The 15,000-nt window shown below is 45.2% G+C and overlaps 1 protein-coding gene across 1 annotated transcript in view; it reads left to right on the top strand.

The window, feature by feature from the left end:
• The window catches only part of LOC311134927 (contactin-1a-like), a gene marked incomplete at its 3' end in the record, with an annotated part of 40,509 nt that overhangs the window by 18,752 nt on the left and 6,757 nt on the right, over positions 1-15,000 (top strand). Inside the window, exons 12-17 of the mRNA XM_084168693.1 lie at positions 1,195-1,367; positions 4,493-4,616; positions 8,513-8,674; positions 9,192-9,341; positions 10,414-10,484; positions 14,876-15,000. The exon at positions 14,876-15,000 is cut by the window's right edge and continues 110 nt beyond it. Coding sequence (XP_084024819.1) covers positions 1,195-1,367; positions 4,493-4,616; positions 8,513-8,674; positions 9,192-9,341; positions 10,414-10,484; positions 14,876-15,000 — 805 coding nt within the window. The remainder of the gene's footprint in view (positions 1-1,194; positions 1,368-4,492; positions 4,617-8,512; positions 8,675-9,191; positions 9,342-10,413; positions 10,485-14,875) is intronic.

The raw sequence follows: 15,000 nt of genomic DNA on the forward strand, positions 1-15,000 counted from the left end.
GGGCTGGATCTCAGGGGGCTGAATCTCAGGGGGCTGGGTCTCAGGGGGCTGGGTGTCAGGGGGCTGAGTCTCAGGGGGCTGAGTTTCAGGGGGCTGGGTCTCAGGGGGCTGAGTCTCAGGGGGCTGAGCCTCAGGGGGCTGGGTCTCAGGGGGCTGGATGTCAGGGGGCTGGGTCTCAGGGGGCTGGATGTCAGGGGGCTGGGACTCAGGGAGCTGAGTCTCAGGGGCCTGCGTCTCAGGGGGCTGGATCTCAGGGGGCTGGATCTCAGGGCGCTGGGTCTCAAGGGGCTGAGTCTTAGGGGGCTGGATCTCAGGGGGCTGGGTCTCAGGGGGCTGGATCTCAGGGGGCTGGATCTCAGGGGGCTGGATCTCAGGGGGCTGGGACTCAGGGGGCTGAGTCTCAGGGGGCTGAGTCTCAGGGGGCTGTATCTCAGGGGGCTGGGTCTCAGGGGGCTGGATCTCAGGGCGCTGGATCTCAGGGGGCTGGATCTCAGGGGGCTGGATCTCAGGGGGCTGGGTCTCAGGGGGCTGGATCTCAGGGGGCTGGGTCTCAGCGGGCTGAGTCTCAGGGGGCTGGATCTCAGGGGGCTGGGTTTCAGGGGGCTGGGTCTCAGGGGGCCAGTAGTGATACCTGCTGTTACCCCTCATAGCCAACACCTCAGATGAGATCTGAAAAAATTATAATTTTAGGATGTACAATTATGAACTAAATGCACTGTAGACAGAGCTCCTGTTGTGATCAATACTTTACCCTTCACCCCCCTCTACTGGTCAGATATGATCACTACCACTGCTCACTGCTCCACCCCTTGTTCACATCAATACATTCTTACACAGACTCTCTCATTCACAGGAGGTTGGTGGCAACTTAATTGGGGAGAACGGGCTCGTGGTAATGGCTGGAGCGGAATCAGTGGAATGGTATCAAATACATCAAACACATGGTCTCCAGGTGTTTGATGCCATTCCATTTGCTCCGTTCCGGCCATTATTATGAGCCATTCTCCCCTCAGCAGCCTCCACTGCTCTCAGTCTAAACAAACTACATGTATTTCCCTAGGTTTTAGGCCTGAAAGACCAGGCTGGTATTAGTTGAGAATTGTTTATCACAGTACATTAAATGCTGATCTTAGCACATTGTTGTTATCGTCAGCAAGAACAAACAGTAAGGCTGACCACCCCTTTTCTCTCCAGAGGCCACCAAGATCACCTTGGCTCCGTCCAACGCCGATGTGACGGCGGGGGAGAGCGCCCGCATGCAGTGTGCCGCATCACATGACTCAACGCTGGACATCACGTTCGTCTGGACCCTGGACGGCCGCGCCATCGACTTCGACCGGGAGGGATCCCACTATGAACGCAACCCGGTAAGCGATTAAAAAGGCAGGCCAGAAATCTTAGTGTTGACGGTTCAAATCCCGGGTCTGGCTGGAATATTACTTTGGTGTAGTGGTATACTACCAATCGTGTAATGTACTTAGGTAAAAATACTTTTAAGTACTACTTAAGGAGTGTTTTGGGGTATCTGTACTTTACTTTACTATTTATATTTTTGACAACTTTTACTTTTACTTCACTACATTCCTAAAGAAAATGTTGTACTTTTTAACTCCATACATTTTCCCTGACATCAAAAGTACTCATTACATTTTGAATTCTAAGCAGGAAAGGAAAATAGTCAAATTCACCCACTTATCAAGAGAACACGTGGTCACCCCTACTGCCTCTGGTCTGACGGACTCACTAAACACAAATGCATATTTTGTAAATAATGTCTGAGTGTTGGAGTGTGCCCCTGGCTATACAAAAAAAAAGAAAAAAAAAGACAATTGTGCCATCTGCTTTGCTAAATAATAGCAATTTTAAATGATTTGTACTTTTACTTTTACTTTTGATACTTAAGTATTTTTTAGGAATTACATTTACTTTTGATACTTAAATATATTTAAAACCAAATAGTTTTAGACTTTTACTCAAGTAGTATTTTACTGGCTGACTTTCACTTTTACTTGAGTAACTTTCTATTAAGGTATCTATACTTTTACTCAAGTATGACAATTGGGTACTTTTTCCACCGCTGTGTACTACTTTGGTATAACCTTATAATACCACTGTAACTCCCTAATAGCCATTTAGCATCAGTTACTAAAAGACCCACGGACTGCTGACTGCTGGTGCCCCGTATAGTATATCAGTTTAACTGCAGTTTCCTTTCTCATACATTATGAATGACGTGACCCACTCTCTGCCAGAACAGTCTCAGCAGGAAGCAGCAGCTAGCGTTCATCATCTGTCATTACACAGATTGGAGGCATGCACAACTCTCCGTAATGGTTCTGATTGATGACCTTGCATAGCCGTGTACAAGGCTTACTTTCCCTCTCATAAAATTACAGCGTTCTCCAGTTGATGTTATTAATGTAGCGTCAGAATAGTAAGACTCATTACAGTAAGTGAGTTAATATGCTGCTTCAATTATATTCTCAATGGGAGGATTTCATACACAGCAAATATGGCTGTCATTGTAAATACAAATTTGTTCCTAACTGACTTAAAGCTGGAATCCTTAGTGGTGAAACTGCCACGTCTGTTTGGGATATTACAACAACATAAAAGTTACTGCAAACAATGAACACTGTTTTCTCCATCAGACATCATTGCACGGGCGATAGAACAGCGGAATATGTACTGCAACTATTTTTACCACGCTGCTCTCCTCCATTTAGTCAACAAAACAATAACAATAACAAAGGTGCTAGGGGGAACAGGGGTGCTATTTTCCCTAATGCGGATTCCACCTTTAAATAAAGGTTAAATTAAATTAATAAATATATATATATATATATTATTTTTTATTTTGCTACTGTAAGTAGCGTTAGCTAGCGCTAGTCGGCTGTACCTGCGCCAGAACTCCTGTATTATTTATCCTATAGCTTGTTCTCCATTTTCTTTTTAAAATAGTGAGCCAACATGTTTTCAGCACTTTTATTTCCATGGCTGATCAAAACTCATTTTCTAATGCTCTCTTGTCTCTCTGCAGCAGACATGGTGAGCAATATGTTTGGAACATCAAATCTCAATAAAATCGCAGTATTGAATTGCAATACATAATTAATCGTGAGAATTGCAATACATATTGTATCGGCACCTAAGTATCGTGATAATATTGTATCGTGAGGACCATGGCAATTCCCCAGCCCTATCAAACAGTGAAAGGATACTGCAGATATTCTCCAGGCCACTGTGGTCAAATATTCTGTCTATGAAATCTTCCCATTGAGAATACTACAGAAGCACTATGTTATATTCTGCAAACAAGGGCGGAAGGGTTGACAGCCCCACGGTAAAGCTCCTGATTGGATGTGCCGATCTCTGTATCCCTCCTATATGTAGTACCATGAGTCTGGCAAACAAGACTGTATCCCTCAGGACTTGGGAAGTTGCAGTCTTGGTACAGTAGAATAATTAGAAGTGCATGGGGCACAGTTGTCATAGCTGGAGCTAATGTTACTGTTTCCAACGACCATAATGTTATTATTATCAAAAGATGGTCCACAACTTGGTCAAATTGAAACCTATAGATTGTACCTATAGACCATGTGACACATACAGAGTGTTATGGAAGAGTGACATCAAGGCGGTGACCCGATCCTGTAGGGTCATGCTCTACAACATTCGGAGAGTACGACCCTGCCTTACACAGGAAGCGGCACAGGTCCTAATCCAGGCACTTGTCATCTCCCGTCTGGATTACTGCAACTCGCTGTTGGCTGGGCCATTAAACCCCTACAACTCATCCAGAATGCCGCAGCCCGTCTGGTGTTCAACCTTCCCAAGTTCTCTCACGTCACCCCGCTCCTCCGCACACTACACTGGCTTCCAGTTGAAGCTCGCATCTGCTACAAGACCATGGTGCTTGCCTACGGAGCTGTGAGGGGAACGGCACCTCCGTACCTTCAGGCTCTGATTAGTCCCTACACCCAAACGAGGGCATTGCGTTCATCCACCTCTGGCCTGCTGGCCCCCCTACCTCTGCTGAAGCACAGTTCCCGCTCAGCCCAGTCAAAACTGTTCGCTGCTCTGGCACCCCAATGGTGGAACAAGCTCCCTCACAACGCCAGGACAGCGGAGTCACTCACCACCTTCCGGAGACATTTGAAACCCCACCTCTTTAAGGAACACCTGGGATAGGATAAAGTAATCCTTCTAACCCCCCCCTTACCCCCCCCCCCCCAAAAAATAAATAAATAAATAAATAAATAAATGGTAAAGTGGTTATCCCACAGGCTATAAGGTGAATGCACCAATTTGTAAGTCGCTCTGGATAAGAGCGTCTGCTAAATGACGTAAATGTAAATGTAAAGAGTAGGTGTCTGCACCAATTCATTTCAATTCAGTCAATTCAGGAAGTAAACTGAAATCCTAACTTTGGTCTGCACTAACGTAAATTGTTGTACTAATTGAAGATTGTCCTGTTGTTGTCGCTGTTCAGAATGGTGGTTCCAGTGGAGAGCTGGTCATCAAGAACACCCAGCTGAAGCACTCTGGACGCTACACCTGCACTGCACAGACCCCTGTGGACAATGTCTCCTCATCCGCTGACCTGGTCGTCAGAGGTACGTCACGCACGCCACACGCACACGCACACACACACACACGCACACACACACACACACACACACACACACACACACACACACACACGCATGCACACACACGCACACACACACACACACACACACACACACGCATGCACACACACGCACACACACACACACGCACGCACACACAGAGAGAGAACTAGAGTTGACAAGTTGGGAGGTAGCTGAGTGCTAGACAGAGAGTGGGAGATGATTGATGCACATGTTCTCACTCTCTCAGTCCACCCTGTATTTTGTCAAATTTCTGCTCCATACATTAATTTATTAAACAGACATATAATTTCTGCTCCATATATTTGTTTATTAAACAGATATCTAATCTCTGCTCCATATATTAGTTTATTAAACAGACATTTAATTTCTGCTCCGTATATTAGTTTAAACAGACATCATTTCTGTTCCGTATATTAGTTTATTAAACAGACATTTAATTTCCGCTCCGTATATTAGTTTAAACAGACATCATTTCTGTTCCGTATATTAGTTTAAACAGACATCATTTCTGCTCCGTATATTAGTTTAAACAGACATCCCATTTCTGCTCCGTATATTAGTTTAAACAGACATCCCATTTCTGCTCCGTATATTAGTTTAAACAGACATCCCATTTCTGCTCCGTATATTAGTTTAAACAGACATCCCATTTCTGCTCCGTATATTAGTTTAAACAGACATCCCATTTCTGCTCTGTATATTAGTTTAAACAGACATCCCATTTCTGCTCCGTATATTAGGGTAAGATGAGCTGCCCTCTGAAGGTCACAGTAGTACCTTTAAACTAATCTCTTAACACAAAGGGGGTGTCATAAAATAGCCTGCAAAAACTGTATTTTTCCTACTTTTTTGGGCACGAATACTTTTATGAAGTGTGTGTGTGTGTGCCTGTGTGTGTACAAGTGCGTGTGTGTGTTTGTGTGTGTGTGTGTGTGTGTGTGTGAGGGGTTCTAAATATATCCAGAGTAACCAGACCATGGCTGCTTTACTAGCTGATCTGTCAACTCTGTGGCTCCGTCAGAGTGGTGGAAAAACCACTGTAGGAGGAAATGCCTTGTATCCTGGAGCCTGGCCAACCGCTGGAGAGGAGCCACATGTCACAGAGCATCACACCATGGCATTTTTAAACACACTGCTATAAACATGTGAAAAAGGGATCCCGGAAAGGTCCGGTTTCTTATGTCGCTTCCTCAAAGAGCTTGAGAATGAATGCTCCGGTGTATGGGTTCTGTGGTAGCCAGAGAACTGTCTCTCCTCACTTGATTGGAACCATCTTAGCTGCTTGGTATTCTATTTCCCTGGAAGCTAACATGTATGAACTGAACTCCTACATTACGTTTCCAAGATGTCTGTCATACTGTGCTCCACAATGCTGCCATGATGATTCATGTTTTCACCTCCACTATACCTGCTGAGTGAAGCCTTGTCTTACACTACTCCTCTAGGCCCCTAAAAACAACCTTTCTCTCAGTGGACGAAGATTCTCTTTAGAATGAGGCTAAGAGCTCTAGCAGAGAGAGCAGTTCTCTGGGTTGTGTTCCAAATGCCACCCTATTCCCTATATAGTACACTACTTTTGACCAGAGACCTATGACCCCTGGTCAAAAGTAGTTCACTATAAAAGGAATAGGGTGCCATTTGGAACGCAGTCTCTGTGTGCGGTGATCCTCATCGCGCCCTGGTGGTGTTTCTTTTGAAGCAGGCGCTGACAAATGGGCAGGTGAATGGGCTCAGGCTATGACGACGATCCCAGAGTACAGGGGAATCAAAACAAGGCAGAGACCCTGGCCTGCAGGCATGCCTAAATGGAGTGTCAACACACAGACAGGAAGGAGATGAAAGATGACCATTTATCAATTCTGACAACCAGGAAGTACATCTAGATTACACCAGAGAAATAGTGCACAGCACCTGTATTTTATTATTATTATCTTATTATAGCTCTATGATAATAATACGAGCTGTATCTGAATATGTCTGCGTATTACAACAACGTATTGTTGTCTTTCAATGGGGGCAAAACATAAAAATGCAGTGGCCATTCATAACAAACTAGGCTGGCTCTGAAGTTTATCACATTGCACAGACCCTGGCCTGCATCGGGACATGGATTCAGAGCTTGCTCTATTCACCAGTCCGCTTCCACACAACAATACAACAAGCCTGAAAATTGACTTATTTGTGTAAAATATATCACTAATATGTTCCAGTAAAACGACTCAGCGCTTCTTCAGAGTGGAGACGGAAGCTTAGGGGTCACACGCACGCACACATGCACGCACACATGCACGCACACACACTTGTACACACACAGACATATATCTCTCTCTCTGGCAGTCTACAGTTTAATCGCCTTAGTTCTCTGGGTGGTTCTGTGGCAGACATGAAAGAGCAATCCTGCTTGATTTCTGGGGCCGTCTGAGGCTAAGGCTGTGGGTTGGAGAGAGAGGGAGAGGGAGAGGGAGAGACAGTGAGAGGGAGGGAGAGAGAAAGAGAGAGAGAGAGAGAGAGAGAGAGAGAGAGAGAGAGAGAGAGAGAGAGAGAGAGAGAGAGAGAGAGAGAGAGAGAGAGAGAGAGAGAGAGAAACTCACCCCAACAGTCTGGGTTTTCTATTAGACACTCTTTCTGTCCTCTCTCTCCTCCAGGAAGGGCAGAACTACCAAGAAAAACAGTAGATTACAAATCTCTCTCTCCCTGGCTTTTAGGCTTGGTTGATATGTCAATGGCCCTAGGTAATGTGTCAATCCACCAGTCTAAGACTGAATGATGTGGATAAAAGAGTAACTTCAGTAGAAATGCCTGGTTTTAATGTGTTGTTTAACATGTCTAGTATTGATGTGTTGTTTTACATGTCTAGTATTGATGTGTTGTTTAACATGTCTAGTATTGATGTGTTGTTTTACATGTCTAGTATTGATGTGTTGTTTAACATGCCTAGTATTGATGTGCTGTTTAACATGTCTAGTATTGATGTGTTGTTTAACATGCCTAGTATTGATGTGCTGTTTAACATGTCTAGTATTGATGTGTTGTTTAACATGTCTAGTATTGATGTGCTGTTTAACATGTCTAGTATTGATGTGCTGTTTAACATGTCTAGTATTGATGTGTTGTTTAACATGCCTAGTATTGATGTGCTGTTTAACATGTCTAGTATTGATGTGTTGTTTTACATGCCTAGTATTGATGTGTTGTTTAAAATGTCTAGTATTGATGTGCTGTTTAACATGTCTAGTATTGATGTGCTGTTTAACATGCCTAGTATTGATGTGTTGTTTAACATGTCTACTATTGATGTGCTGTTTAACATGTCTAGTATTGATGTGTTGTTTAACATGCCTAGTATTGATGTGCTGTTTAACATGTCTAGTATTGATGTGTTGTTTAAAATGTCTAGTATTGATGTGTTGTTTAACATGCCTAGTATTGATGTGTTGTTTAAAATGTCTAGTATTTATGTGTTGTTTAAAATGTATAGTATTGATGTGTTGTTTTACATGCCTAGTATTGATGTGTTGTTTAACATGCCTAGTATTGATGTGTTGTTTAACATGCCTAGTATTGATGTGTTGTTTAACATGCCTAGTATTGATGTGTTGTTTTTATGCATCAAACAGATTCCATTATTCAGGAAAGGTGTTTGAAGTACAAAGTAGTCTTAACAGGCAAGACATCTTGCCAAGTCTTCTTCCACAAGCGGGATATTGAAACACGAAACATTGGTTAATCTTGTTGGTTTTGTTTTGGATTATGCGACGTGTGTATGCATATTTGCTGTGTATTTCTGTAACAATTATTATCCATCAAACCTCTCAACCCTCTCCTCCCCTCTCTCTTCCCCCTCTTCCCCCCTCCAGGTCCCCCTGGGCCCCCAGGTGGGGTGCGTGTGGAGGAGATCAGGGACAAAAGTGTCCGTCTGATCTGGAGCAGGGGAACAGACAACCACAGCCCCATCTCTAAATATACCGTCCAATGCCGGGACTCATTCTCTCAGGAAGACTGGAGAGACGCCACCACATGTGAGTTAAAAAAATTGTAGACTGGTCAAATAAATACCCTAAATGTGCAGGTCTGGTCTTGCAGTTTGTGCCGCCACTTTTAGAAACCATAGCGGTGTCTCCTCTCCAAGCATTTCTGTCTCTCTCCTACTGTCCATCTATCCAATAAAATACATCCAATAAACACCATGAACACCAAAGACTGGTCAAATAAACTGGGAGCAGCGAACAGAGCCGGCTGTGGTGCCACTCTGACTGGCTAAGAGCTAGATACATAGATAGACACATGGTGGATCTCCTAAAGGAGCAAACCGTGCAGAGACTGAAACCACACATCAGTTCAGAACTCATGGAATGTGTCTTCACAGGTACCGTTTCATAAGTCCTATGGTGCTGTACTGTAGCACCGAAGTAATCCAACTTGTATGAAAAATGACGTCCACGTGCTGACAGCATTTAAACACACTATGTTATGCTGGTTTCTCTGATACTTCTCTGAAGTGATACTATGGGTTTCTATGTATCTCTGTCTTTGTAGCCCCTTCGGATGTGGAAGGCAATGCAGAGACAGCCATGGTGGTGGACCTGTTTCCCTGGACAGAGTATGAGTTTAGGGTGAGAGCCACCAACACCCTGGGGACAGGAGACCCCAGCAGCTCCTCTCCCAAAGTCACCACGTTGGAGGCAGGTAAGGGTAACGGAGGTGGTGCTGAACCACCATTGCATCCTGAGTCACCTTGCCTTAGTTCTGAAGTCTGGCTACCCCAGGTAATGCCTAGGCATTAGCTCAGCAGACTAACACAGGGGATCTGGTATGGAACCACATTTGGCCATTAAAGCTGGTTTTGTTGCAAAATGTGCTAGAACACATCTAACTAAACCATGACAGATCAGATGCTAGAACACATCTAAATAAACCATGACAGATCAGATGCTAGAACACATCTAAATAAACCATGACAGATCAGATGCTAGAACACATCTAACTTAACCATGACAGATCAGATGCTAGAACACATCTAACTTAACCATGACAGATCAGATGCTAGAACACATCTAACTAAACCATGACAGATCAGATGCTAGAACACATCTAAATAAACCATGACAGATCAGATGCTAGAACACATCTAAATAAACCATGACAGATCAGATGCTAGAACACATCTAACTTAACCATGACAGATCAGATGCTAGAACACATCTAACTTAACCATGACAGATCAGATGCTAGAACACATCTAAATAAACCATGACAGATCAGATGCTAGAACACATCTAACTTAACCATGACAGATCAGATGCTAGAACACATCTAACTTAACCATGACAGATCAGATGCTAGAACCCATCTAAATAAACCATGACAGATGAGATGCTCTAGCTAAAGCCAGTGTGACATCGGTCCCATTTGAACAATATGGCGTTGCAGTTGGCAGCACTAGTGACATTGATATTATATTTGTAAAGCTGATGCTGCATCAGTGCTAGTGCCAACTGAAGGGTACAGTGTATGTTGTTTGGCATTGTGCCGTGTGCAAAATGACCCGTATTCACGAAGAGTCTCAGAGTAGGACTGCTGATCTAGGATTAGTTTGACCTTTTTTTTATCATAAAGAATATGATTATATGGACAGGCAGGACCTGATCCTAGATCAGCACTCTGTGATCAACTATCCTAGCTCAACACTCTGATATGCTTTGTGAATACTGGCCTGTGAATGTGAACTCAGAGCTTGGCATCTCCTGTCTCGTTGTAGTTCCCGTGGTGGCGCCCTCAGACATCGGCGGCGGTGGTGGGACCAGCAGGGAGCTGACCATCACTTGGACGGTAGGTCTAGCGAAGACGCCATCTTTATTTCCGTCTCTGCCAGTGGACTGTGTCCACGAACTCAGCTTTTCTCCTAAATCTGATCTGACAGCAGCCAGGAGCAAGCCAACGTAGACAAGCAAGAGCAGAAGTTTGATTTAAATTGAAATTAAACTACAGCACGCGCAAAATACATTTAGTCCTTGCAAGGCAGTGCAGAATAGCTATGTTAGCTATTTTTACATATGCTCTTATCCAGAGCAATTATTTTTAAGTACCTTGCTCAAGGGCACATTGACAGATTTTTCACCTAGTCGGCTAGGGATTCGAAACAGCGACCTTACGGTTACTGGCCCAACGCTCTTAATCGCTAGGCTACCTGCCACCCGTTCCTAGAGGAAGCTATGTTCCTGGAGGAAGAGGAGAGAACATACATCAGGCCACAGCACATCGATAACAGTACGGTTTGATGGATAGACTGTCAACCAGAAGAGCTTTTTTATCTGCCTTTAGTCTCTCACTTGTTTAGACAATCACCAGCAAATCACCAGCAAAACAATAAGCTATAGATATCAACCATTAGCTAGCCTCCGTTTCTGTGCTTCCCACTTTGACAAATTCCTATAGTGCTCCTGGGCAGATTGCCTGGCAGCATCAATCCTACAGCAGTTGGTGGATGTGATGAGGCTTGTGTTTAAAGGTTAGCTGTCTGTGTGTGTGTGTGTGTGTGTGTGTGTGTGTGTGTGTGTGTGTGTGTGTGTGTGTGTGTGTGTGTGTGTGTGTGTGTGTGTGTGTGTGTGTGTGTGTGTGTGTGTGTGTGTGTGTGTGTGTTAGCAGTGCCTGATGCCTGTACGTCATGCGGGACATTTGGTTTGATGGGGCCTGAGCCAAGCTAGGAGATGAGGCAGGAGAGAGGAAGGACAGGCTGGTCTAATAAAACTAGGAGATGAGGCAGGAGAGAGGAAGGACAGGCTGGTCTAATAAAACTAGGAGATGAGGCAGGAAAGAGGAAGGACAGGCTGGTCTAATAAAACTAGGAGATGAGGCAGGAGAGAGGAAGGACAGGCTGGTCTAATAAAACTAGGAGATGAGGCAGGGGAGAGGGTGGACATGCTGGTCTAATAAAACTAGGAGATGAGGCAGGAGAGAGGAAGGACAGGCTGGTCTAATAAAACTAGGAGATGAGGCAGGAGAGTGGAAGGACAGTCTGGTCTAATAAACCTAGGAGAGAGGAAGGACGGCTGGTCTAATAAACCTAGGAGATGAGGCAGGAGAGAGGAAGGACGGCTGGTCTAATAAACCTAGGAGATGAGGCAGGAGAGAGGAAGGACAGGTTGGTCTAATAAACCTAGGAGATGAGGCAGGAGAGAGGAAGGACGGCTGGTCTAATAAAACTAGGAGATGAGGCAGGAGAGAGGAAGGACAGGCTGGTCTAATAAAACTAGGAGATGAGGCAGGGGAGAGGAAGGACAGGTTGGTCTAATAAAACTAGGAGATGAGGCAGGAGAGGGGAAGGACGGCTGGTCTAATAAAACTAGGAGATGAGACAGGAGAGAGGAAGGACAGGCTGGTCTAATAAAACTAGGAGATGAGGCAGGAGAGAGGAAGGACGGCTGGTCTAATAAAACTAGGAGATGAGGCAGGAGAGAGGAAGGACGGCTGGTCTGTCACGCCCTGACTCAGGGGACTCGTATATGTTGAGTCAGGGTGTGTATATTCTTTGTTATGTAGTATTTTCTATGTGGGATCTAGTATGTTTAGTTCTATGTTGGCCGGTGTGGTTCCCAATCAGAGGCAGCTGTCGCTTGTTGTCTCTGATTGGGGACCATACTTAGGCAGCCTATTGGCACTATTGGGTTGTGGGATCTTGTTCTGTGTAAGGTATGTTGTGTGTGCTACCTTGGACTTCACGTTTCGTTTCATTTGTTGTTTTGTTGTGGTGTTTATCAGTAAATAAACATGTACGTATATCACGCTGCGCCTTGGTCTGACCCGTCATTAAACAAACGTGACATGGTCTAATAAAACTAGGAGATGAGGCAGAAGAGAGGAAGGACAGGCTGGTCTAATAAAACTAGGAGATGAGGCAGAAGAGAGGAAGGACAGGCTGGTCTAATAAAACTAGGAGATGAGGCAGGAAAGAGGAAGGACAGGCTGGTCTAATAAAACTAGGAGATGAGGCAGGAAAGAGGAAGGACAGGCTGGTCTAATAAAACTAGGAGATGAGGCAGGAGAGAGGAAGGACAGGCTGGTCTAATAAAACTAGGAGATGAGGCAGAAGAGAGGAAACACAGGCTGGTCTAATAAAACTAGGAGATGAGGCAGGAAAGAGGAAGGACAGGCTGGTCTAATAAAACTAGGAGATGAGGCAGGAGAGAGGAAGGACAGGCTGGTCTAATAAACCTAGGAAATGAGGCAGGAGAGAGGAAGGACGGCTGGTCTAATAAAACTAGGAGATGAGGCAGGAGAGAGGAAGGACAGCAGGTCTAATAAAACTAGGAGATGAAGCAGGAGAGAGGAAGGACAGGCTGGTCTAATAAAACTAGGAGATGAGGCAGGAGAGAGGAAGGACAGGCTGGTCTAATAAAACTAGGAGATGAGGCAGAAGAGAGGAAGGACAGGCTGGTGTAATAAAACTAGGAGATGAGGCAGGAGAGAGGAAGGACAGGCTGGTCTAATAAAACTAGGAGATGAGGCAGGAGAGAGGAAGGACAGGCTGGTCTAATAAAACTAGGAGATGAGGCAGGAGAGAGGAAGGACAGGCTGGTCTAATAAAACTAGGAGATGAGGCAGGAGAGAGGAAGGACAGGCTGGTGTAATAAAACTAGGAGATGAGGCAGGAGAGTGGAAGGACAGGCTGGTCTAATAAAACTAGGAGATGAGGCAGGAGAGTGGAAGGACAGGCTGGTCTAATAAAACTAGGAGATGAGGCAAGGGAGAGGGTGGACAGGCTGGTCTAATAAAACTAGGATATGAGGCAGGAGAGAGGGTGGACAGGCTGGTCTAATAAAACTAGGAGATGAGGCAGGGGAGAGGGTGGACAGGCTGGTCTAATAAAGCTAGGAGATGAGGCAGGGGAGAGGGTGGACAGGCTGGTCTAATAAAACTAGGAGATGAGGCAGGAGAGAGGGTGGACAGGGTGGTCTAATAAAACTAGGAGATGAGGCAGGGGAGAGGGTGGACAGGCTGGTCTAATAAAACTAGGAGATGAGGCAGGAGAGAGGAAGGACAGGCTGGTCTAATAAAACTAGGAGATGAGGCAGGAGAGTGGAAGGACAGGCTGGTCTAATAAACCTAGGAGATGAGGCAGGAGAGAGGAAGGACAGGTTGGTCTAATAAACCTAGGAGATGAGGCAGGAGAGGGGAAGGACAGCTGGTCTAATAAAACTAGGAGATGAGGCAGGAGAGAGGAAGGACGGCAGGTCTAATAAAACTAGGAGATGAGGCAAGAGAGAGGAAGGACAGGCTGGTCTAATAAAACTAGGAGATGAGGCAGGAGAGAGGAAGGACAGGCTGGTCTAATAAAACTAGGAGATGAGGCAGAAGAGAGGAAGGACAGGCTGGTCTAATAAACCTAGGAGATGAGGCAGGAGAGAGGAAGGACAGGCTGGTCTAATAAAACTAGGAGATGAGGCAGGAGAGAGGAAGGACAGGCTGGTCTAATAAAACTAGGAGATGAGGCAGGAGAGAGGAAGGACAGGCTGGTCTAATACAACTAGGAGATGAGGCAGGAGAGAGGAAGGACAGGCTGGTCTAATAAAACTAGGAGATGAGGCAGGAGAGTGGAAGGACAGGCTGGTCTAATAAAACTAGGAGATGAGGCAGGGGAGAGGAAGGACAGGCTGGTCTAATAAAACTAGGAGATGAGGCAGGAGAGAGGAAGGACAGGCTGGTCTAATACAACTAGGAGATGAGGCAGGAGAGAGGAAGGACAGGCTGGTGTAATAAAACTAGGAGATGAGGCAGGAGAGTGGAAGGACAGGCTGGTCTAATAAAGCTAGGAGATGAGGCAGGGGAGAGGGTGGACAGGCTGGTCTAATAAAACTAGGAGATGAGGCAGGGGAGAGGGTGGACAGGCTGGTCTAATAAAACTAGGAGATGAGGCAGGGGAGAGGGTGGACAGGCTGGTCTAATAAAAAAGGTATCATAACTTTGGAATAAACAGTCTCTCAGAGACACAGTCGTCATGGTAACTAGAATAATATTATTTATTATATAAACACGTATTTAGAGTGATGATAACCCCTTATTTTGATTCTGGCCATTTTCTTGTCACTTAGCATAACTATCTCAGCAAGGATGGACCATCAAGAGATGACACCACCTGTCCATAGACAAAAAGGTCTCGCTTGTGTGGATCGTTGTCTTCCTTTTAATGGTCCATATCTGTTTCCCTTTCCCTCTACCTCCAGCCGGTGCAGCCACAGTACTATTACGGGCGCAACTTTGGCTACATCATCGCCTTCAAGCCCCGCGATGGGTACGAGTGGAGGAAGGTGACTGTGGCAGACCCCGAGGCCAATCACTACGTCCACAA

The sequence above is a fragment of the Coregonus lavaretus genome, assembly GCF_964263955.1.
Source record: "Coregonus lavaretus genome assembly, chromosome: 9".
Lineage (NCBI taxonomy): Eukaryota > Metazoa > Chordata > Actinopteri > Salmoniformes > Salmonidae > Coregonus > Coregonus lavaretus.